We start from the raw sequence: 25865 nt of genomic DNA, 5'->3' as shown, positions 1-25865 counted from the left end.
ATATGCTCTAAACTCTTAATTTGTGTGAAACATGCAAAAAGATTTCACTGGGATATATTAACCTTCGTGGGAAAAAAAGAAAAAAAGGAAAAAAAAAAGGCAGGGATATAGCCCACCCAAACCCAGAAAACTACAAATGCCCTTAAAAGCCCAACATCTTCAAAAAGCTGTGATCAACTTCCTCACTAGTTTCTGGAAAGGCACATGAATAGTCTGACCGTATTTGTGAAATCCCTTCTTTCCTTAACATTCTATTTATAAATTTTTCCAACATTTGCACAATTTTACAACACTCTTCATTCATGAGTGGAAATGAATTGCCTAGATACTTATTAAAATAATACAATTTTTTCAACTTCCATGTAAAAGCATAAATTTTTTTTTCTGTTGTAATCAGTTCAGACTTTTAAATCTCAAGTTTAAGAAAAATATAGGGAATAAATCAACACTGCTCCTGAACTATGAGGAAAAAAAAAGTCAGTCTGTGAAATTTAGCTAAGGTCCATTAACATACATTGTTTATATCTATTACTTGATTCCCATGTAACATGGGAACTTCTACATCATTCACAAAAGTTGAGCATCATGGAGGAGTGGGGCATATACATCTTCCTGTGGTTTCCACTAGCTGGCATGCGGGGAACTTGTCCTACACTCGATAAAAAGAAACTTTAAGATTCTATGCACACAGAGACAGCCAGACTTTTGGCCAGCGAGGCAGGCAAAACAAACAGCTGTACAAGAAACCTACTTCTTACAGAAATATTACACCCACTTACAGGCATCTTCACTATGTTTTGAGTTGTCTTTCCATTATCAGCTTCTCCAGCCATAAAAACAAGCACAGACAACAACCAAGTGATGTATTTTACCAGGGAACCCAACCAGACGTGGCAATCAAACTTGACAGAGCATACCCAAACATGACGAGCCACCTAAATAGTAAATGGGGATTTTTCTTCCCCAACCTCTGCAGCCTCTAATGCTGAAAATAAATTTTATCATAACATTTCTCAAGTTGATTGACATTTCTACTTAAAACTGCACATAGCACAAAAAGAAAAGGAGAAGTTCATACATTTGAAAGGAATCTGTTGTCATTTAAATTCAATATAATGTACTCTAATATAAACATAAATTCTTTCTAAAAATGCACTTAATAACACACTTTTGTTATCCCTGCACAGCTTTAAGATTCTGTAATCAAACCTAGCAAGTCCACGCAAGACAGCAACACAGAGAACCAGTTGAGTGACTTCCTTATTTAAAATGACTTGAAGAGACCCTTTCTTGAAAGGGTTACATAAACAGGATTACTTTAGACCTTTTCATAGGAGCAAATTTTGGTCATATTCTTACATGTTAACACATGAAACTACAATCTCTGAAAACAAAGTTCTTTTCACTGGCATAAGTATATAAATAAGTATATATACATATAATATATACATAAGCACATATATACCTAAGTATATACACTGTACTCATATGCTAGCTGACAGGAAGATTTGAGAATACAATATTCCTTCAGTATATTTGAGAAACAGACCATTTCAGACTGGAACCTAATAAAACACGGGGATGCAATGACTATCATTACATTATCAACCATGCTCAAATCAGTGGGTTTTTCGACTAACACTTCATATGGTAAGAATAACAGCACTCTTAGAACTAAGGTCAAAATAATCAACATTACACTAGCCTTCACATATATAAAAAAGCATATTTAAAATAAAGTAAGCTTCTTGGTTTTCATTTTTGCTGCTTTATGAAAAAAAAAACAAAATTGCAAATAAAGGAGGGGATCTAAGAAAAGCAAGCATCCTGCAATAAAACTTGCAATTGATTGCTCTGAGTGTATGTTGAAGTTGCTTATTTTGAATCAGTATCGTAGTTCTTCCTCAAGCACATTTAAAAATGTTAACAGTAAATTAAATATTCAACAGGTTTTTAAATACTATAAAATACATATCCTGGTCTTATAACAATCCTAGTACAGATGATGTTAACATGACTAAATTCCAAAACAATTTTGACTAGATTACAAGATAGTTTTAAGGCAGTATCACTGTAGTTGCCCGTGAACATCCTGAAATCTGCTTTTGTTACTTTATTACTTTAAATTTGCAGGTTTCAAACAGGAATGAGATATTCAGACTTTAGGATCTTTGTTTAACATCTAAGTTTATACTGGCAGTTTTCAGGATAGTAGTTTACTTTTCCTGCAAAATTAAACCACCACAACTCTAACATCCACAACAAACAGCCACTGATGTGCGCGTCGCTCTCGAGGTGACTGAGGTAGTGCCTCACATCCACTTTACAGGTGCCTTTTGCCCCACTGCAAGAATAACCAGAACAGAAAAATCACAAGCCACTGAAACGTACTCCCTTACCTTCTAAACCTGCTTCAATCAGCCCAAACTGTTCCAACACTTTTACAAAAAGCACAATCACGATCAACACAGCTATCATTTCAAGCCCTTCCAAGTTCATGGTGAGTTAGGTCATAGTCTGACCACCGCCACTCAGGAAAGTGCTCTTCTGCCTGGCTTTCTTAGCAAAGCCATTAAACTAGGCGCGGAAGGCTCCTGCGAGGGAAGGGGGCGAGTGGGAGGGGAGCGGCAGGGAGTACATCCCGGCTACCCCAGCAGAAGTCAGGAGAGGCGGGGGAATCCGCTCCGGCCTGGCGGCACTGCCCGGCTCCGGCACAGCCCGGCGGCCATGCGGGCAGCGGGGGGCCGGCCGCCCGGGACCCACCCCCGAGATCAGCCGGGAGATGGCCCCGGGAAAAACCGACGATGCGGCGGGAGCGCCGGCGGCTCATCCCGGCGGGCGGGCGGCGCTCCCGGGCTGAGGCGCGGCGGGGGCAGCGGCGGGCGCGGAGCCCGTTGCCGGGGCAACGCGGGACAGGGCGCGCCGGGAGCGGGGCACGGCCCCAGGGAGGGGCCGGAGCGGCGCTCGGGATGGAACCGCCGCCGTCCGGAGGGTGCACGGACAGCCAGCCGGGGCGCCCCCTCACCGCACCCAGCTGTGGCTGCCTCCTGCTGGGCTGGAGAGAAGGGTGTGTCGGACTTGAACTTGTCCCTGAGTTTCTCCGAGTGAAACGGTTGCTTCAGTACGATGGGATTCCACCTGTTGCATGTGTCAAGTAGTACATAACATTTTACATAGATCAGCACATTAGAAAGCCTTTTTTTGTTTGTTTGTTTTAGTATTTGTTTGCAATTAAAAAAATGAAGTGTCTCAAATTCTTTAAGCCTTATTCTGTGGGCTGATTTGGAAAACAAAAATTAAAAAGAACAGATTGAGAATTATAGACAGAATCATAGAATGGTTTGGTTTGTAAGGGACATTAAAGATCATCTAGTTTCAGCCCCCTCCCCATGGGCAGGGACAGCTTCCACTAGACCAGGTTGTTCAAAGCCATATCCAGCCTGGCCTTGAACACATTCAGGAAAAGGAAAAGCAAGCTCATTCATTTTGATTGTTTTTCACTTCAGTAATATTTGCTAAACAAATTATTTTCCATGGAAAACATTAACAATTAAATACAGAGATACTGACCACAGTACTGAACTGGTATCTTATACCAGTAACAGCCACTGGTCTATCTACAACAGTCTGCAGTACTGACTGTCACATGCAGTATATGCATGGTTAAGGATTTACTCTTTGAATCCCTGAATAATTTAGCATCTAAGGAGAAATTTTCAATAGAAAAACAGCGGCTCTGTTGCAGCAAAAAATGAACAGGGGAACAATTGCAACAAATTTAATCCTGTTTGGTAGAGTACTGTCCCCCACACGGTTGAAATCAATTACTACCAAGTCCTTGATTTTTTCTTTCTTTAGGTAAGATTAAAAAAAAAAAAATTTCTTTGTGTCCTATGAGAACTGGCAGCAACTTCTAATCCCCCAGGTATACTTGCATTATAACGGATGTTGTCATTACTGAAAACAGGGGAATGAAGTGGTAATAAGGGGGCTAACAGATATAATAAAGGTACCTTTTTTTGTATGGTGGATAGATAAATCCATAGTGTAATGTTCACATGCCAGTGTTCTGTGATTTTTGCTCCAGATTGGACTCCCTGAAGCTGCCTAAACTTTTTCTGTCATAAAATCTATGGTTTAGTACTCCATCCTAAATATTGTATTTGTTTCATTTCTTCAGGCAGCTTTTCCTTGGGTATCTTTGCCTTTATTTGGTGCAAGCTTTCTCCTTACATTCTTCTTTCTCTCGTTCAATCTTTGTTTCAAACAAGGCTAAATGTCTTTTACCTCCAAAGAATCTTATCTACAGATCTAAGAAAAGTAAGTCCACCTTTCCTTCAGTTTGGGACTAAAATCAGCATCAGCAACATAGCATCTGCAATCTGTATGCCCTTACCCAAAATGATACAAGTTGTGTTTGGGTACATGCAATATCACCACCTCAATGGACATACTCGTTTTAATGAATAACTTTTGTTAATACTGGTCTGGTGAAAATGATAAAATGAAAACTCTCTTTTTAAAAAACACCATATTTACTACTTTTGTGACAGTTGAACTTTGTACTGAGAGCAGAAAAGTGGAAAGCAGAGCTTATGGTGGTGGTTCTGCAATGAAGACGGGTGCCACTTCCCTGCAAACCATGACTGTCAGTGACTGGACAAACACACAGATGGAGTGTCAGGGATCTGCCTCTTCAGGTAACAGCAGAGTGAATAGTTTTTTCCAGAGGCGTAGGTCTACTGCACCTATGACTAATTATGACCCTTCTTCCAAGACACAGCAGAGAAATACAGAAGAAAGGAAGAATTAGTATTACTGCAGTTTTACAGACGGATGACAAAGCACAGTAAGAATGATAATCTCCAGGGAAGGCTAGGATTTTGCAAGAAAGCTGTGACTAAACTCAGGTTTCTCAAGTGCTGTGAACCAGTCGTGAGAATTCCTTTTTTCTTCTCCTTTTAATATACATATAGGTAATCTAATATGCAGTTTAATATACCTTCTGTCATTGTGTCATTGCTTTTTAGCACAACTTTGTAAAACCTAAAACAATATTTCTCATGTAAGAACACAAAATAGCATAAAGCTATCTCTGATCTTCACCTGCTTAAAAATGGAGCTGACTCTATTGACAGGAAGAGTTACAAAAAGCATAACGTTATTTCTCCCTCCAAGTACCTTACCCAAACAGTGAAATGGTCTGTTGTTTTATCCTTTGCTTTCCATTAGAAAAAAAACAAAACCAAAACCAAAACCAAAACAAACAAACAAACAAAACCCCAAACCAAAACAAAAAAACCCCTGATTCTTGTTTACCTATATAGTTTTATCAAAACATGACAAGAAGAATGAAGCTAAAAATTCCAAGTATTGAAACCTTATTTTTTTCTCTTGCCTAGCTACCCATGCCTTATTACATTCTAGAATTAACCTTGAAAAAGGTGCACAAGTAGGAATACAGGAAATAGGAATGGGAGGAAAGATATTAAGTAACAAATTACATGCAGTATAGGTGTTTTATGCACAAGAACACGTAGCCTTATTTTTCTTATGTGTAACTGCAAATAAAAGGTTTCAATCTAGAAAGTGTTATTAATGCTGTTTCCTTTTCACCAAAGCATTTTGCAGCATTATTTTTTATCATGAGAGTAAGGACATTAAACTGAATTCACTAGTTATATTTTGAGCTAGGAAGATATCTACATGGTCACTTCATATCTTATGATGGAGCTATAAACCACAACACAATGACTCCATTCACATTACTATGACTAAGATACTTGATATCATTAATCTTACTGCTATTGCTTAATGCTATATATCATGAAATGTTAATGTTAAAAAAAGACCCAATCAATTTAAACTGAAAAATGATGAGTTGGCCTACAGATGAGAGTCCCAGTAAGGGTTATATTTCTTCCTTATGCTTGCTTTTCTTATGCTGTTATATTCACCTGTATGCCGTTAAGCCACTTCCAGCTTTTCATCATGGCTTCCATGAGAACAATCACTATCCTCTGATATTCCTTACCACCTACTGAAATAGTTTATGGGAGTCTGGCCTGCATAAGTTAAAATCCATTAGATTTTGTTTAAAACATTCAGATTAGTGATCTGAGCTAACCTTGATAGCTTTGCATAAAGCAATGTGGGATGCACTCATGCACTGACAGATTTGGGGAAGGCTTGGAGGGGGGCCATTAGTGGTAGAGTTAACTGGCAGAGCTGGGTGCAAACAGGAGGTCTGTGCACTGCAAAAGAAAGATGGAATGAAAAAACACTAGTGGGAGTCCCACGCCGTACATAAAGTCTGAGAACAAAACCTCTGAAAAAAATCCAAGAAGATACAATTTCTTGATTTTAACTGAGAACAGCTTAAAATAATATTTTCTTTTAAGAGTAAAAATCATGATGTAAAGACAGAGCAATCTAAGGATTGCTTTAGAACTGATGTCCCTCCAACATATTTTTCTCCTATTTTTAATAGGAACAGCTTTGATTAAATACTCCAAAATCCAATAAAATCACTAAAATACGTATTCTGTGTAGATATTTAGAAGAAATTTATATTATTTTAATCTTCAAAGGGGTAAACCCACTCCTTCTTTCCAGAGGAGCAAATGGACCAGAAAATCTTGATGTATCATAAATGCAAATACTTTATTATCTCAGCAGCTAAGTGTTATTGCACTTTAGTCTCCCCTTTTCTCTCTCTTGAGAGATATACACTTGATGTATATCAATGGCAATACATAAATCCTGTGCTTTTACAAAATTGATTAAAATAGAAAAAAGTTATGTCCTACAATATTCATAAGCAGGCTTTTCAAAGACTGACAGAAAACATCCTTACATGCCAACTGAGATATAGTTCCAGCTGGAAAGTACACCTGACGATAATTTTCTGAATATATATGTGTATTCTAGAGCCATTAAAATGGAGTTATATTCCAAGTTTATCCTTTTCCATGCAGTGAAAATATGGCTCCCTCAACATAGTAGTGTGTATATATTTCTGGGGACCTTGAACTATACATCATTAGAAGACAGAAAATTTCTCATCATTACCATTCTGATAACTCCATCTTTGCTAGAGGTCCTTAAAAAGAAAAAACCTTCAAAAATGTCCAATGTTTTAAAAATGTCAGACAAGTATATTTTAAAACTCTCAGTGGAAACTGAAAATGAAAAATACTTGGCTGTGTAATTCCACAGCTGAATCTCAGCTGTTTCTTGTGATTTGTTTGTGCTAACTCTTTATTAGCAAGGATTTTTCTCCTAAGAAAATTAATGATTTTTCAAGTGTTTGCACTTGGGAGAACCTACTGATCATTTTCCAAACTACAGAGAAAGTCCTGTCACATAGAATTACAAGAGAGCTATTAACTGTCATTTGTAAAACTCCTATGCATCTTCCACAGTGAAGAACTAATGCAGCAAGCTTAATTTCAATTTTTGAGATAGTCACAGCATGTCAAGGGATTGTGCTTTATGGCACCTGATTTAATTTACTCTGAATGACACATGGCCTCAAATAGCTCATGTTCAATGCCTCATGGAGCTGTGGGACATCACAGGTGGTAGAAGGCCTCCAACAGCTTATTTCACCTCGGTTCATTAGGCCTGTTGGTACAACATGACCCACACCTCCAGTACATTCAATATTTAAGAGACTGTGTTATTCTGCCAAGGTGTAAGCATGTGAGCTAACATTTATGACACGAGTAGTTTCAGTGAAAATTTCTTAGCCATGTCAGTCCTTCAGCCTTTTAATCTGGGTATTGCCTCTTACTTATTTCTCCCTTTATACTTAAAACCTAATGTATATCTAATGCCTTCAATGCAACAGCTCTAAGATTTAGTGGTTTTTCCCTGACAGAAAAACTAAACTTTGAATTCAGACTTTCATGGTTTTGCTCCTCAACTATTGTGATCTTGTCTTTGTTAAGTGCTGCCTTGCTCCTCTTTATCCACTTAAGATGTTGCCACAAAGATCATCATTCCAGCTTCCCACTCCAACTATTTCAGTCTTTCCTTTAAATTTCTAATGGATCCACATCCTCACATAGAAAATACTTGCCGTATTTCAAGACCAGTCCTAACGTACTGCTGCCATACCTAATCATTCTTGACTTTTAGACCTTATTCATAAGAAATGTTGCTGGCTGTAATGCAGCCCCTTAATATTCTGAAATATTACTATAACTGCAATCCCTGTGTTTCATAGTTTCTATGATATACCACATGTGGATGCTGACAGGGTGAGAAATTTATGACACAAGATGGTAAAATTTTCACCCAGATAGCAAACAGAGAAGACACATCATTAATAATTACAAATACATTTTGTGTTTTGCTGCCTTTTTTTGCTACATATTATTGGAGAACTGTCAAACTTCCTGCAGACTTTAGGTTTAAACATTGTATTAAGTTGAATTTATTGTAAATATTATAAGGAAACTTATCTACAGCCTCAAAATAGAGACTGACAGAAGAGTTCCTCCAGTTCAGCTGATGCAGCACATGGATGTTTGCCAGGCTTTTCCTCCTAATCCCTTGTTGGTTCATTAGTAGCTCACTGTAGACAACAAGAGACTGTTATGCCAATCAACAGTAAAAGTCACAGAAAAGCCTAGCTCATATGCCCATGGAAAACAGTTTGAGAGATTGGAGCAAGACAGCATTTTTATAGTTCTGCTTTAAAAAGCTCAAACAACCACAAAAAAAGCCAGAACCAAAAAGCTAGAGAAATCTGAAGCCAGTATCTCTAGAGCCTTACAGCCTGACTTAAGCCCTAGAGTGCTATTAGTCCAAAGGGCGAGCTCCTTCTCTGCCCAGAGGTTTTTATTAAGACAAATGACAGAACAAAAGAATGAAAAGTTCCATTTTTTTGTTTGTTTGTTTTGCTTTTCAGACTGGTTATACAGAGCTAACCAACATATATAAAATAAATAAGGCAAGCTGACAGATACACTCAGTTTTCAATTCTGCCCAATTAACCTACTTGGAGCACCCATCAAGTTTCTTCCTAACAATCTGACAGCTTTAAATGTCTTTCCTGAAGATCTCTACCATGTATAAATCTCATACAAACAAATCCATGTGCCTAAGCAAAGCTCATTTTAGGTTCAGAGTCTCAGTTTTACTAGGAGTTTTGGTTTGGTAGGAGGTTGATCTTATTACAGAAATTCACTGAAGAGTACATTAGGGTGCCTGAAGAATCACTGAGAATTGCACCATTTCTTTCATGGTGAAAAAACCAACTACAAATAAATATAACAACCATATATATATTCAATAGTAATCTTTACCATATCAATCATCAATGATTGTTAATGGATGGAGGGCCATCTGAGGATGGTCTTTTTATGTGAACAACTGTACAGAAACACAAACCTGGCTTAACTCTCTCAGCAGACAGTTCTAACTAGATCAGTTGCATGTGTGGTCTTTATGGAACAGATCTGAAGAACATTAGTGCAACAGTCCAGAGAGATATAGAGCACTGGCATTTGCTAATTAAATGAACAGAAGATTTCTGTGCATTAAGCACCAAGACTTAGAGACTTTCAACAGTGCTAAACTCAGCAGGAATACTCTTAAATTAATAGTCAGGGAATTCTTCTTATTATCTAAATTCTTTCTCCCTCGCTTGTCTCTATGCAATATAAATGCCTGTATTACCACTTCCTGCCTCATCATTACACTCTTTGGTTTTGAGTGAATATCTTTCTTTATAAAGTGGTTGTTTGCATTAAAAAAAATATATAACTTATTTCTAAAACGATTCATAATTCTATTGTTTCTTTGCTGTTGGAAAATTACTTTTATTTAAACTCATATTTGCTACCACTGGAAAGATTAAATATTGATATATACCTTTTCCACTTGGTCTGTAAGGTGAATGTGTTTCTGTGTGAGCTGGTAACTTTCCAAAATGCTGTGAAAATTTCTGGAGCAAAGACAGATCCAGTGGAGGCCCAAAGAACAAACAAGACACTGAAATTTGTTTACATATTAATCTTTACATGTATCAAGAGAGTGTTGCTCTTTCTTTTTAATTCTTATAAAAATTTCTACAAGAGAAGAGGTAATACTTGCCTTTTTTTTTTTTTTTTTTTTTTTTTATATTCACAAGCAATATATCATTAAGAGAACTCTGTATGTTCCAGGGAGCTCAGAAATGTAAAACAACATGAAATATGACATTTAATACACCTAATTTGTCAAAACAAGCAAAAAACAAGTGGGACACCTGCAAAGCTTCACCACAGTTAGGTATCTATTTATTTTGCTTTCTCTGAATACCTCATAAGTTATTTGATTGATGGTCAATCCCCATTGAGTAAAAGAACTCACATTTTCTCCTCTTCTGTTGAAAATATAAAAGCAAGGTTGAGCACCTTAAGGACAGGCATCAGAGGACGCATGAGTTGCATGATGGCCCAGTAAAAATCTTTCACACAGTTGTCTATCAGTTTACATGACAGAGAAAGGATTAATTTCCACAGGCTGTCAGGTGATTAAAATATTCCGCAGAGTAAAATAAACAACTGCAATTGACTTTGTCCCTTCACATGGAAGGACTAAAAATATAATTGAAGCAAGTAGACTGGGTCTGTGTAAGTACTAATGCTAAAATCCTGCCAGATAGGTTAAAAAGAAAGCCATTTAAAGAGGTCATGACCAGTATTTTGGGATCACCTGCAAAACTATTAATGTCTGAAAATAAGCGGCACTAAAGGAAGAGCAGTATGGAAGAAGAAAAGGAGATTCTGAAACACTTTCTTTTCCAGAACCAGATGGAATTGAAATGGCATCCTAAGACTGCTACCTAGAAATTAATTTTAGAATGTCATGTAGATTCAGCCAGGATTAAAGCTTTATCAGAGGACAGGAGAACTGTGAAATGAAATATATACATACCTATATGCACAATTTGAGAATGGCTGGAGGTAACAGAGATTGACATCTTCCATTCCTTTAATGTTATCAGTATGCTTCAAATGCAAAATTCCTCCTTTGTAATTTCAGATTAGGTTTTCTTCCCTCTCAGGAATATCCCTCTAACCTCTTTGCAGTTTTGCGTCAGAAGAGGAAACCTGGGCTCTGTATTCAAAGCAAACAACTGAGTCTGGCGGAAGAAGCCCATTGGAGCAGATGTCACTGAGAACTTTTCCACAAAAATGCAATGCAGCAACACTGATGGCTGGAGCAGAGTCCACCACTTCTTTTCAGTCTTGCTTCATATGAGGAAGGCAGCCCATAGAAAGATGGCAGGATGAGTTTGTTGCTATTTCCTAGTAACCATCTTCTCCACAATGTAGGCTCCGTGACTTCCTCAGTAAAAGCAGGATCCCCACAGTACTCCACTGTGTGTCTTCCACCTCCCAACAGTAGAACCAGGGTCGGAATTTTTCCCATGGTTTTAATTCTAGAAATGTTACACACCTAAAGTCATGAGTTTCTGATGCCTGTTTTGAAATCTACCCGACATGGCCTGGGTACTGACTATTTAATTGCTGGCAGAGTTTTAGATCTTTATTTTTGAAGCAGTATTTTCATCTCATTGCTTGCAGAACTCTTCATTTCAGTATAATTTTTTGTACATCTTCTCCAACTGTTTGGTTCCTTGCACTATTTCCTGCTGGCATTTCCAATCATTAACAGCATGTGTTATTCTGGAGCTTCCTCTTCTGAACAAAGTTCTCGTTGCTTTCCTTTATCCCTAGCACTAATAATTTGAAACATGAACATCCGATTACAAGGAGAAGGTTTGCCTCTGCTTTTTCCAGGAAAATACTGAAGAAGTATTTGATGCAATACCCAGAATTACTTTTAAAACTATGCTATAGTCCCTGTAACTGGTAAGCTGTGAATCATAGGTACAAAAGTCTGTGGAGTTTAGGAGTATGATTCTAAGTTAAATATTTATGTTCAGCCCTAAGAATATTGTTTGTGATGTCATAGTAATGCTGATCTTTCTTCTCAATGAGATGTTAATTAATATGCTTAGTAGTTACTTAGTAATAGTGGCTTTCAGAAGTCATCAATATTAGGCATTTCACAGCTTCTTATAAAAAAAAATAAAATTAAGTGGACAGTAAAAGAAAAAAAAAATTGGCATATTACAAACCAGTAATTAACTAGGTATGAAAACTTTTGAGGTATGCCTATAATTAAAGATGTTCTGCAGGCAGGGAAGGTTATCAGACTGTCCAGATATATTCTTTCCTTTCATATGGGGTCAGTTTTCAATGATTCAGAATAAATTCTGAGACATTTTAAAAAACTGCACGATTTGCAGGGAGTCATTCCTCATTCTGATGACTTGCATTGGTGAAACTTGTTCTATGCATGAAGCTTTAAAATCTGTCCTATTCCCAAATCTCTACTTCATATTGTTGTAAAAGTAGTAGAAGTGTCAAGCTAAGGATTTAATATAATAATTATCTGAAACCAGTTAAGCAATCACTATCAGAGGTGCACCTAATTCTGCTGAGAGTTAAATTCATACAGAATGTACGCTTTAGGTTCCAAAAAATGGAATTGCTGAATGAACCCATAGAAAATATGGTCTATGCAAGACAACAAAAGAAAGAAAACCCATATTTTCTTTTGGGAAAGAAGATTTAAATATAGCTAGCAAAAATAAAAGTTCTGAGGTAAGCATCAAATAAAAATATTTTTTAAAGAATTCTGTAGACTTGGAATTATAAAGCTATAGAATTTCAAGGGATCTCAGAAATTTACCTAGTCCAGTTTCTTGCATGGTACTTTACTGACAGACTTAAAAAAACCCACTTAATTGAAAGAACTACAGCACATACCCCCAAACTCTAGTACTTTATCACTCTCTGGAAGTTGAATCCAACCCCAACGCAATGTTTTCCCCAATATCTTTTGATGCTGTTTGATCTTACTTATTCTTGTCTATGCATATATCTCTATCAACCTGCCGTGCATAGAAGCAGATCTGGTATAAAAAAATTAAACTGAAGCTTACTCAAATTCTTTGAAGCAGTCACTTTTCATATTATCCAACTTATGATGCTCTGGTACATTTATTTTTTTAATTAGAAAACTGAGTAAGATATTCTGGCTACTTTTAAAACAGTTTTTCAAAAATGGAAAATGAAACAAACAAATAAAAGGTTTGGGAAATGCATTTTTCCCATGTACAAATATAGAAATCTCAGAATCATCCATAGTAAATTCTGAATTATCCCACAGATGTGGAAAACATAACTCTCATTAAAACTGACTACTTCGTTTTTATATTGTACTCTTTTCTCTATTTTTCCTCATTTTGGTTAAGAGCTTCCCTAGGCATTGCCTGTCTGTTCTATACATTCAGAAATGTCATCCCAGGTGTATCATATCCAAATGATAAGTGTTAATACAATGAAGCAAAGCATCTAAGCTTTGTATTTAAGTGGAACATGACTGAACTGAGAAGTTTGGTCGAACTAAGAAGTCTGGTGGGGATATGATTTTTATTTAATCAGGAAACCACTGAATACCATTGTTTCTATAATCTCATTCGGCCCCTCAAATTCAGATCAGCTTCAGCCAGCAAAATTATCTGAGGCATAGAGTTTTTAATGGAGGTCAGCACATATCCCAGACTCATGTGATTACGTACTATGATCATGTTCACTGACAAGAAGGAAAAAAAGAGTACCTGGAGACTGGCAGTCTGTTTGTCCATTGTACTGGGAAAGAAAGTCCTGCGAGAAACCCTGCAAGAATGTCTGGGCACAATGGTTTTGTATTTTGAGCACTGCCCTGATTGAAAGATAAATTAAATTAGGTGTAGCCATAGAGTTCCTAACTTGTTAAAACAATTAGGTTTTTTAATATATAAAAATTTATATTGTTTACTCAAGAAAAGCCACTGTTTGCTGTATGAAACAATTCAGCATTGATACAGCAGTTTTGGCTGGACAGACATCTTAATCTGAAATACATGTTTAAGCCAAGATCCATTTCAGGCAATTTTGATCAGAAATACATATTTGTGACCTCATGAACTCTTTCAGTGAAATTTGTTATCCCACCAGAGAAACTGCTTTGTATTGAGGGAACTGCTGCCAAATATTCAACACATAAATTATTCTACTCTTGAATGTGTTGATCCCTCAGCAGAGATGAGCCTTAAATAACTGTCTCATTGCATGTAAACAGTTTATGTAGCTCGCTTTCAATTCTGTGTAATTTACTGACCACTAGAGAGTTTTATTAGAAGGTCTAGGATAAATTAAATGAAAATCAAGGACAAATGAAGCATGGGTCATTCATGAGCAGAATTCAAAGGAACACTGGAAAGCAGGATAGCATCTGTTACAGTGTCCAAAAAGACAGATGGACTTCCAGTACATCTGTGTGCAAAAAATAAAATGGTTTGCTAAGGTTTGGCTGTGTCTTGTTAGAAAAGAAGAAATATGTCCTAATAAATTGGGCTAAGACTCATCTGGACACACTTTTGCTTCTGCCTTACTGTAGACACAATCCCATTTTGAGCAAGAGAAAGAATGAGAAAGCATGAGATTTCACAGAGATCAGAGGATTAATATGTGAGATAATGTCTCTCTTTTCCTAATTGAAGGAGCTCAGCTAGAAACTAACAAGCAAAAAAAGCAAAACCCCTACACAGTCTGTAACATAATCTGTGAGCAATAATACCTACATAAATCAGTAGTCCCAGAAGTACTGGACTTATTTGCTATTGGTTTGTAATACACAGTCCTTTACAAAAGTACAAAATCGGTGTAAAATTTTACTAGTTTAAAATTATACATGACATTTATTCAGTATTAGAGTAATTCATATGAGTGTGCCAGCATTAGAAAGGTGATTAGGGTCAGCTGAAAACTGCAAAGCATGACTTCTTTCTTTTTGAATTTGATGCTTACAGTTTTAGCCTCAGGATTTATATTGACTTTACTAACTAGAAATGAAAGAGTAAAGACAGAATGAGGTATTCTGTATTTTTTCTCTACAGCTGTGTTATGGTCTGGCAGCCTGTTGGCTGTGCTTTTGGAGAGCATATGGCAACATGGAAATGTTCTCTGTTAACCATGTATTGCTGGAGCCTGAAGGTGGGGGACTGATTAGTCTTATTACAATTGCTACACATTTTCTGTGCAACTAGTTATTAACTGATGCAAAGGACAGCTGATGAAGTTGTGTCTACTTACTAACTAGTTTTTTTAGACATTAATTTATGTCTTAATTTACACAGGAGACAGCTATGACTTCAAGCCTTCTCTCCCAGCTTGTGTGATGAGGGGAGAGAGAGGATTCCCAGCTGTTACATCTGCTTGGGGCAGCACAGACCCCAGTGGAAACCTGTTTGCCATAATTATTTTTTGTCGCAGAAACAGATAAGCAAGAAACTTGCTTTGAAGAAAAGGCCTTTATTTACTCGGAAAACAGACACCTTGTACTCTGGATGACTGTAGGCAAATAAAAAGTTTATCTTACTACAGTATAATTCAGTTCTTTGAAAAGAAATCACAAGCATCCCACCTCTCCATCCCCCAGCTTCCCCAAAAAACAACTCTGATTGAAACCCAGTGCCTTATTTAGTCTGGGCTGCTTTAATGTGGCAGATAATACCAAATGAAGGACATCCTCAAACAAAATTCAGCTCAGTATTTCTGCCTGTTTTAACACAGACTGATGGAGTGCCTTAGATTGTCATTATATTTTTAAAATTAGAAGGTGCATGAATAGGCATGCATCTCAGTTTTTTACAGAAATGAGTCACAGCTTTTCAATTATATTTCTTTTCTTTGGTCCTTTATTTTCAATTTAAGGAAAAAACATATTTGTACATCCTGTTTCATCCTTATCAAAATCCTGTGAACATAGTTAATCTCACTTCATATGATCAGGATAACAGCAATAATAGCACTGTGAAAAGCAATAGACCTTATTGTTACTGTGGTTTATTGAAACAGATAATGAGATCGGGTATTTTACCTTGAGAGGAATATTGACAAGAAGCACTTTACTGGGTAAATATTCTTGTCTATAAGTTAGATTCTATGCAAAGAAAAATTCAATTTCTACAATGAATTCAACTTTATCAGTGTATTAGTGTATTCTCGGAACTGCTTCATTTTTTTATATACGTGCTCTTCCCATATTGTAACCAATAGTACACAGGGCTCGACACCTTCCCCAAAATTTCGAAAAGTATTTCTCAAAAGTCTTTTGCAGGAATATTTGTTGCTTGCATTTAGACAGGGAAACAAACTAAGAGGTAAAAAGCTCCTTTTCATAACACAGTTATAGAGCTGAAAGTATAATCTGCATATCCTGTTGTCCATCCTGGTATCCAGTCTGTCTGCTCTAAAACTTAAAATATCTACAATACTCTAATTTTTTTGTTGCAATTACTATAATTGCTTTAAGTATGTTATGCTGCTGTGAGAAACTGAAAAAGAGAAGGCAGAGTACAGCTCTTGCTGTGAAAAAAAATGTAATTTGAAAAAGGCAGAAGCAGACTTTTACTTTATAAAATAACATCTGACTATGGGGTAAAAATTAAAGTCTCTAAAATTCTTTGAAATTTTCATCTTAAGAGTTTCTTCATAAAGAGTTTCAACTATAATGGCTTGATCAACAGCTGAAGCTCAAAAACTCTTTCAAAAGTGTGAAAGATGTTCTGTATGAAGTGGCATAGGATGCTACATGACACACTGGCTTCTGGTAACCCTGCAGCTAAAAATAATCAGGAATGAAAGAACTTAGCACTACCTTAGTTCCAACCTTATCCCAAAGAAATATCAAATCTTGCTCTAAGCATTGTGAGGAACAAGTGGAAGACATACCAGAATGAAGGAGCTGAATTAACTGCCGAATTTTTACTGATCATTTCTGCTCATCTTGCACTGTATTAGTTGGGCTAGAAAAAGCATTGGAGTTGACAAACTTTATTTTTTTTATATTCTGGGAATAAAGAACAGACATTTTAATAACACAGTTTCTGACTTGATAATAACATCAAATCCAAACCTCAGTATATAGCTCTCTGATAATGCTGAATGGGAGAAAGGAGAGCCTGGAAGCACTTAGAAATTACAGGGTGATAAACTTCCAAGCTCATGTGTACAGCCTATAGCTACGATGAGGTTTTATTTGAATCACACATGTTATTGGAACACCTACTGTCTAATGCACAATACAAACCCATAAAATGCATTCAGCTGATACAAAACCTTGTGGCTTTTGCCATTCCCTAAAACTGACCCATTACTACCTATACAGTGAGAGCAGTGTGCTGAGACACCTGCCCCATCTGTATTGCTTTTACTCTGCAGAGGTGCAATAATTTCCATGTCAAGGAGAATCCCCTGGACTTTTGCACAGAACTTCTGACTGCACAATCACATGCGAGGACCAGCTGCCAAATGACTCAGTGTGTCTGGTAGCCAGATTTCAGCTTGCCTGAAGCTACAACTTTAAATGAGCTGTCTGATGTTTAGGAGATTCCAACAAATTGCTGTATACACGCTAAAATTTTCAGATTATCCATTGTACTCTGTAAAGTCCAGGAGCTCCAAATAAATCTCAGCTTTCTGAAACAGTATTCAGGCAAAGATAGACCCCTTAGGCCATGGCAACGCACTCAACTCAGAGAAAGACAAGACCATTCTACCTAGATCTGGTTGTCATACTTCAGTTGAAATTATGGCACTGCTTGCCATGAGGAACAGATGTAACTACTACAAATGTAAACCATGCAAAACAGAATGAATATTTAATTAGTAGCTTGAAATCAAAGTGGAGCGTGTATTTTTGAGACTGAAGCTAAAGAAAAATGAGATACCACCCCAGGGGTTTTTTTTTGAAAACCTGTAGTGTTTGTGGAAGAAAGAAAAATGTTGGATTATGGCAGAAGAAAATTCCAAGGCAGAGAGAAAGACTGTGATGGATTTTCTGTGTACTATCAGAAAGGTCAAAGGGAATCTGACTGAAAGTTTTATCTCTCTTATTTGAGTTGCAGTCAACAGAAGTAAAGAGAAAAGGAATATTCCTTTGGTGCTTAAGTACTGAGAAAAGGAGGAAAATTATTTGTCCCAGAAATGAGACACTCTAAATACTGCCATTTCCCATACCTGTTGATTTGCCTTTTTTTAAAAAAATCTTTAATCTAGGTTTAATGGAATAAAAGAATTGGAAGGAGGGCAGGCTTACCACAGCTCTTGTCAGAGACTTCTCTGTTACTTGTTTAAGAAAATAGAAAATTATAAAGGAAAATGGCTCCTATCGCTACATCCACTCCTGGTATCAATAATTGGGAAAGCACAATATTTTAAGTCTTAAAAGCCATTATTTTCTCCACACACTGTCTGTGAATATGAAAAGAAAATTCAGTGTTTTTATGTGGAAGAAACTGAGAAGTGGTTTGTGGAGAAAGCTGTGGGATACCTGCATTAAGCAAAGAGATATTTAAATTAAATATTGTATGTAGCTGAAGGAGGAAAATATATTGAAATGACAGAAAAGGAAAAAAGTTCAGAGTTATGAGGATACTCTGAGGACAGCTGAACTAAAGGGCGGGTAAGGAATGGAGCACTTGCAGACCATGAAGAAAACAGCTGAAGAGACTAAGGTAAGAGATTTCACCTTTCCTTATTTTACCCATCTTTAATTTTTCCATCCTTTTTCTTTCCTCACTGGGGATCTTTTCCTAAAATTCTCAACATGTAAATACATTTATGTTTACACAAATGAGCATTTATTTACATTTCAAATTTGCATTTCTACTGCTTTTTTGCCTCAAGACCTTGGTAGAGATACCTCCATTCTCCCATGAGAATTTATGGAATATACATAGCTCCCTAAATCATGTCTGACAGCTTCAGTTAATGTGGGCAGGTAGATTTTACACTAGGAAACACATTTCATTCATAACAATTAAAGTGTACTGCACAAGTTACATGAGCAAGAGACGACGGGAATGTAAAGAGTTAAAGCTTCCATGGTAACCTCAGCAGTGAGGATGCAATTGGCTCATCTGGTCCCTCCTGTCACATCTTGATTCCATGCCAACAAATCATGAACTGTCTATCATTCCACACATCTATTTTTAGAGCATCCTCAGCTGCTTCCAATAAAATGATAAATGATACATGTTCACAGAGGACTAATACTGGTCATAGGCAGGGCTGTTTCCATCTGAAATGCAAGCTGGAGCTTTGGAATAAAACAACGTGACAAAGCTATGACCTACAGTAAAATAAGATTAGAGGTTTTGGTCAAACTGCCCTTTGCTTTTCTTAGCAGCAACCTGTTCCTACTAAAGGCAAGCAAAATCTATGCCAAATATGATCAAAAATGCTTTTAGCTAATAAGAGAATTGTTCCAATGTCTAACATACCCGCAGAGTCATTCTCAAGTGAGATTGCCTCATCTATACGGGAGTAGCTCTTCTTTTGGCTTTGAACAGGAAGAAAAGCTAAACGTGTTTAAATAATGATATATGAGCACAGAATTTTTAACAATGAATTTCTCTGGGACACAGCTCTATTCATGCACAATTAATACAGACAAACAATGACCAGGAATTGCTTATGTTGTACGAACAATTCGTTAGAGTGTCTGCATTACAACAGCAACAAAAGCCAATCAACCAAAGCAAAAAACAAACAAAAAAACCCAAAACTAAAAGATATAGAGATATAAAAGATATAAAAATATATAGAGGCAAATGGGGAAGGGGCACTTTGTGGAAGGAGAAAAATGAAAATAAAGTTCTTGGGTGGTCAGATCTGCACCAGCAAAAGTCATATCATACCATGGCATGGAAACTCAACAGAAAACTTTCCACCTAGAGTGCCCTCAGTGCCTAAAGATGATAAGGTCTTAACAAAGTAAGGCAATTCCTCATTGTCAGCACTCTTTGGAACTTTACTTCTCTTTTTGCTTAACCTTTATCATGTTTCTCCTTATTCTGAATGCTCTGTTCTTAGTTTGCCTTGCCCCAGTAACACTTGCTATACTTATAAAATTTCTTCTAGATTTCCAAGCCAGCTTTTGTATACAGAAACTCAGGTTTCTGTATTATTTCATAATATGGCCTGAAGACACACAGCTCCATCATGTCTATGCACAGGGAATTAACTCAGTATTTTGCAGGTTACAGATACTGATTAGCAACTAATTTTGAAGTACTGTTTATTCCCATTAACTTTATATAATTTAATATATGGACTGAAAGGTCTTTGGACAAGACACTGTAGGTTTCTAAAGTTCCAATCAGTCACAAATTACTGAATTTTCACTTTTAGTTTAAAGTTTTTTCTAAATAAAGTCAATTTGCTTTTAGTGTTCAAACATTTTTTACATGTATACTGATGTACTTCTCATTACATGTAGGCCAGCAAACTGCAGTTTTTAGATGGTTTTCCTGACAGAATACATTCTGAAAAATCAGAACAGTAATATTATTTCAACTCCTGTATTTCATTTGCTAATCTGCCCTTTTACAAGACAGCAGAGAGCTTTTTCATAAAAATAGGTAAACTGATTCAGAAGAAGGAATAAAGCTAATTTTTACTATTTCTATATATTACTTGTCTGAAAACAGTAAAAAATATTGACAATTGAGGTATTATATACTTAAAAAATTAGTTTTGTTCAAAAGGACAGATAAAACTGCAGCATGGATCTTTGTCAGAAGTTCCAAAGAAAAGCATAGAATTCTTGCTTTATCATTGTTATTCTCTCGTTTTTCTACAAAAGAAGTCTCCTTCAGCTATTAACAGGGCTCATCTTAACATTTAAGAAAAGATTCCTTTTTGTTTCCATGCCACTGGGAAGCACTGGAATTAGACATGCTAAAGACATTCATAAGAATGGTTCACTTGCAGCTATCTTATTCAAGACATGTTGCATGTAGTTTGTAATGAAAATAATTCTTAAACTTATGATTGTTTTAAAACAAATTAAAGAAAGCCACAACCAAGTCCAAAAAGAAAAAGTAATCAGAGAATACCTTGCTAAAATTCAGCCAAAAAATCTTATAAAATCAGCTTATCAGCTTTGTTACAAAGCTAATTTTAAATGTGTTCAAATACAGTATGTCCTTAGTTCATACATAAGTAGAATTATGTCAAATTGCCTTTCTCTTGGTCCTTCCACATATTGTTTTGGCACCAGTAAGAATTCATTTTCAAAGCTCATTAAAAATTTAGGTTTTCTTTTCAGTCTTGCAAACCCTCTTAGACCTTTAGTGTTAAGCTGACAGAACTGCATTCCAAAATAAGCATCTAGCTCATTAGTAAGATCAGCAAGGACAGAGGTGCTTTCACCATATTTATAAACACCAGGTTTATACTTCAGAGAGTCACGTCCATTGGGGAAACTGCAGAATCTAGGTAATCATAAAAGGGCCATCTCCTGGGAGATACCATGGCATGAGGTGGAACAAAATGTACCACTCTAACTCCTCATCAGAGTATGCTGAATTATGCTGAGCAGATGCTTTGATCATACATCATCTTCCTTAACAAAATTTTAGTTAATTTTTCTCAGTGCCACTGCCAAAACTCTAAAGGGAAGCAAGTGAAGGAAGGGAGAAAGGAGGAAAACAGAGACCTGTCCCACTGTTCACAGGTCAATAAACAACACAGGTCACAGGGGATAAATAACTGGATCTGCTCAGCATTGTCTGCTCCCACCTGCCCTCCACTCAGGTACCTCTTCCAGGAGAGGGGAATGGATTTCTGACTTCTTTCAAGTCCGTTATGGATCATCAATGAAAACAAACACATCTAAAGGGAAATTACCAACCTTTAGAAAATAGATATTTTATAAATTTATAAATTTTTTCTCCTGTTTTATCTGATATTCCGTTTTTATTCAGTGCAAATAGAAGCATTTGTGATTTTAAAAAATATAAATATATAATCACTTAGCTGCATGCTGACCATTCTGTTAGAACTTCTTACTTTTTGTGCCACTCCAAAGTCTTCTGTGAAAAGACTGATATACAATTGATGAAAATGTTCATTTATGTATTATTGATACAGTACTATATATATATTAAATTTACAGGCAGTAATTCTTTGCTCCTCAAAACATCTAGATTTATTAACAGAATAAGTTTCTGCTCCATATAAACAAGAATGGTACAATGAGGCCTTTAGAAAAATATTTTAAAATAGATAAACATGACCTTATTGATGCTATTATTAATAATTTGGAATATTTGCATAAATGTGAGCAAAGACATATGACTTTAAACAACAGTCACTAATTAAGACACTGAAAGAAACCAAGGACTAATAACACCTTATAACCCAAGATAAGCATATTAGCATACTGTATCTCATATCATTGTGGTAATGTCAGAAAGACAAATAATCCTGGTTATACCTGAAGCAGTACTGTAAATAATGCAATCAGTCACAGCAAGGAACCTTTTCTTGCTGTTCATTTTTTAAATATACTGACTTTTAAATTAGGGTTTCTGCTGAAATGTAAATATGTATGAAAACGAATAAAATTTGTTGCAATAATATGTAAGCTAAACAATATCCCTGCAAGTGAGTTACAAGCTGCCATTTCCTAAAAGTAGCTAATCATTATGCAGACTTCAGTCTAAGTCTTACTGTTGCAGAGAATGGCAGATCATTAGTAAAGTCCATTTTTCAGATTTCTTGCCAGAAAAGCCACTTGCTTTTTACATGACAAAAAAATTTTTTCCAATAGAACATTTGTAAGATTTTTTTTTTTTTAATTAGTCAAAGGCTAAAAAATTACTCACAAGGAAGTAATAAAAATTCATTTAACTTCAGTTAGAGCTGCTTGCGGCTAATTAATCTGTTGCAACTATTTTGTATTATATGCTTTGGGACATATGCTGTGTTAAGTCCTGAAACCTAACAAAGAAGCATGGGCGAAATTTGAATATTTTGACAATTTTTCTTTTGATGAGCCTCTGAAAAGCAGTGGTCCCACTTCTAAAGGACTTCTCAAAACTAAGGCTCTCTCAAAACTTAACCTTGAACTTATTGAACAGTGCTGTCACCACATTTTCCACACACTATTAATAATGACAGCTACTGTTCTTAATAACAATCTACAATAATCTAGTCCCTTCTGAACAGAGTCCTTGTAGAACTTAATGCATTAATTCATTTTGCCTCCCAGTAAAACTTAAGCCTTAATATTCTATCTCCTATACATAAATGGGGGGGGGGAGGGGGTGGGAAGGGGGAAAAAAAATGAGGACAGGCTTCAAAAATGTCCTTTTTTTTTCTGGATGTCTGTTTTTCAGTCACCATTCAGGATACCTTTGTAAGTACCTTGTGATTTTTCCTGTACTTCCATACCCTTGTCCTGGGAATTTGGCTAGGCACTGGAAATCACTGCATTCAGTAAAAACAAACTGAAGTGCATAGGTTAAGTGCTGTTGTGCCCTAGTTGGGATAGAAGGTGGGGGCACCCATTTCTCAGGCTTTTTAGACTGTACTTTGACCAGACTCCTTGCCCTGTAAACTGACAGCACTACTCTTTTTCCTGATTGAGGAGAGACCATGAAAGCTGGTTTTCTGCACTGAAATGGTATCGTAATAATACTGTGATGGTTTGGACTTGGTTTCTTGTTAAATGCTTAATTCCTCAGTAGTAGCTTCTTTTTTTTTCCTTTTCTACTTTTTTCAGGGTAAAGGAAAAAAAATATGTAAATTGAAGAATTCAAAAATTAAGTTAGTTATATAAAAAATATATTTTATGTATATTACAGTTTAGATGCTATGTATACAGCAAACGGGAATCTAAATATCCCTCAAAGGGATAGGGAAAGGGGAAAAAAGGGACAAAAGGAAATAAAAAGGGACACCGAATAGATATGTGCAATTAAATCCGAGAATTAGTAAAATAATTAGTAAAATAAATTTCATTACGTTTCTTAGAAAGTAGGCTTGGCAGACACGGCTAGCACTTTTTAAGTTTCTACGTGGCAGGCCAGTGGATGTTGCAGGCTTTAGTCTTAGATAAGTGAGACTAATGCAGGGACTCACTGTTTCTGAACTCCGGCGGAAGAGAAGAAGAGCGAAGGCTTCTCTTCCCTTTTTATTTATACCACAATTTACGTAAAAATCGTATGGAATACTGGGAACACTACCCCTTCCTTGGTTACAAACTGGTAACCAGGGAAGGCCTAGATTAAAACCACCACCAAATTGTTTCTTCTCTGATAGTTACATGCAAATGAAAAAGAAAGTAAGGCCCTTAAAGTAAATTCTACTTCAAAATCTGGGGAAAATGTGCCAGCAATGTGACACTATGACAGGAAGTCTTCAAGGACACTGTTTATTGTACTTTGGATAATCTCATCACCGAAACTTAAGGCTAATCTGATTTCTTCTCACCTCTTCAAAACTTTCTATATCAAACAAATTTGACTTCTTGTGCATGATTAAGTAGGTAAATATTAGTAACACCAGAAATCTAGTTGTTGAATTCACTGTACTATTATATATAGTTAGAAAGATTTCTTTATTTTAATGAAAATTTTAGAGTAACTTAAACACATAAAGGTGCCAATACTCAAATATGGAATAAGAAATTATTAATTTTTGAAAGTGATAATTACTTAATTTCATACTGGTTTTAATAGAAAAAATATTAGTCTGCTTTCAAGTCAAAGAGTGAGTTTCCAATTCAGTTGTTCAATGTGATAAGTCTCCTAGAGCCAAAACCCAAAGAGAAGCCCTTGGGGCAACACAGTGTACTTTTTGGGTTTGGTGGCCAGAGAAAAAGAGCAGTATTTTGTGGGTGCTCAGTGACATATGTGCCCAGAATGATGCCATTGGCTTATAACCTAGATGTGAGTGGAGACTCGCTTTCTGCCTGGAAAGTACAGAAATAGAACCTGTTACCATTTCATGGCAGGAAAAAAAAAAAAAAAAAGAAAAACAAGAAAGGAAAAAAAGGAAACAGAATAGAAAGAGAACATAAGGCACTACTGTCTGGAAGCTCCAGAAATGTTCTTTTGTTCCTGAAAGCCAGATATTACCTCAGCTGTTAAAATGTTCAGCAAATACTGCAAGCAGCAGTTTAAGTCAATACATCACTACTTTTTCTTGCTTTGGCTCTGGCCAGGAAAAACTGAAATGTGTACGACAGCTCCATTTTCTATTTGACAACAGTGACTAGCAGTGGCATCTGGCACATTTGCGGTGGTTCTGAGTAATGCCAGCTCTCACTGAGTATGCTTATAAAAAGCAACAGCCAATCTGACTTCAAATCAAAGGAATTTTTTGTTAGCTGAGACACTCACAAAACAGAGTTATATGTGGATCAGCTGAAATACCAGAATTTATACAGAAGATGATCAGGACCACAAAGAAATCACCTCCCTCTCAAGTATTTCTGCTCACTCACTTCACTTCAGCACAAGAGCCTGCTATTACCCATGCTGCTGGCACTCCTGGGCTCTCCATGTGCTTGTTAGCACAAGCATTTGGAAATGCAGAGACCTGAGAGAAAAGCTGATCCATTCCTCACTCTTAGATCAAAGAGTTGAAGGAGATAAGGAATCAAGTGCCCTGCTTCTTCTTACTTCTCTATAGATGTAGTTACCACCATCTCTGACAGAAAAAAATGATGGAGGACTGCATCTCCTGCTGCTCCCTATTACCATCTGAATTTAAGGAAGGAGAGAGAACCCTTCAGCTCAGCATCCTGTTTCTTCACATCTATGTGTCTTGTGCTGTGCCATGTAAAGGAAGGATGATACACTATTCTCTTCCATTACTTATTTAACAACTCCTATAAAAATAAACCCAATAGAGAAAAAGCATCCTGCTTCTAATATGGTCGTCATTCTCAAAAATGTA

General features: G+C 36.5%; 1 protein-coding gene across 2 annotated transcripts in view; it reads right to left on the bottom strand.

Annotated features, from left to right (window-relative positions):
• The window catches only part of KCNIP4 (potassium voltage-gated channel interacting protein 4), a 302123-nt gene that overhangs the window by 193488 nt on the left and 82770 nt on the right, over window positions 1-25865 (bottom strand). Inside the window, exon 1 of one of the 2 annotated variants that reach the window (XM_027902070.1) lies at window positions 2400-2698. The exons of the other annotated variant lie outside the window; for it this stretch is intronic. Within the exon in view, the coding sequence (XP_027757871.1) occupies window positions 2400-2499 (100 nt within the window). The 5' untranslated portion in view covers window positions 2500-2698. Of the gene's footprint in view, window positions 1-2399; window positions 2699-25865 lie in introns of those variants that run through there. 2 annotated transcript variants of the gene reach the window in all.

This window comes from Empidonax traillii, unplaced genomic scaffold (assembly GCF_003031625.1).
Source record: "Empidonax traillii isolate 1590-97213 ecotype Southwest subspecies unplaced genomic scaffold, ASM303162v1 scaffold834:size519909, whole genome shotgun sequence".
In the NCBI taxonomy this organism is placed as follows: Eukaryota; Metazoa; Chordata; class Aves; order Passeriformes; family Tyrannidae; genus Empidonax; species Empidonax traillii.
Note: the sequence above shows the minus strand (reverse complement) of the source record. Positions and strands in the feature narration are given on the sequence as shown.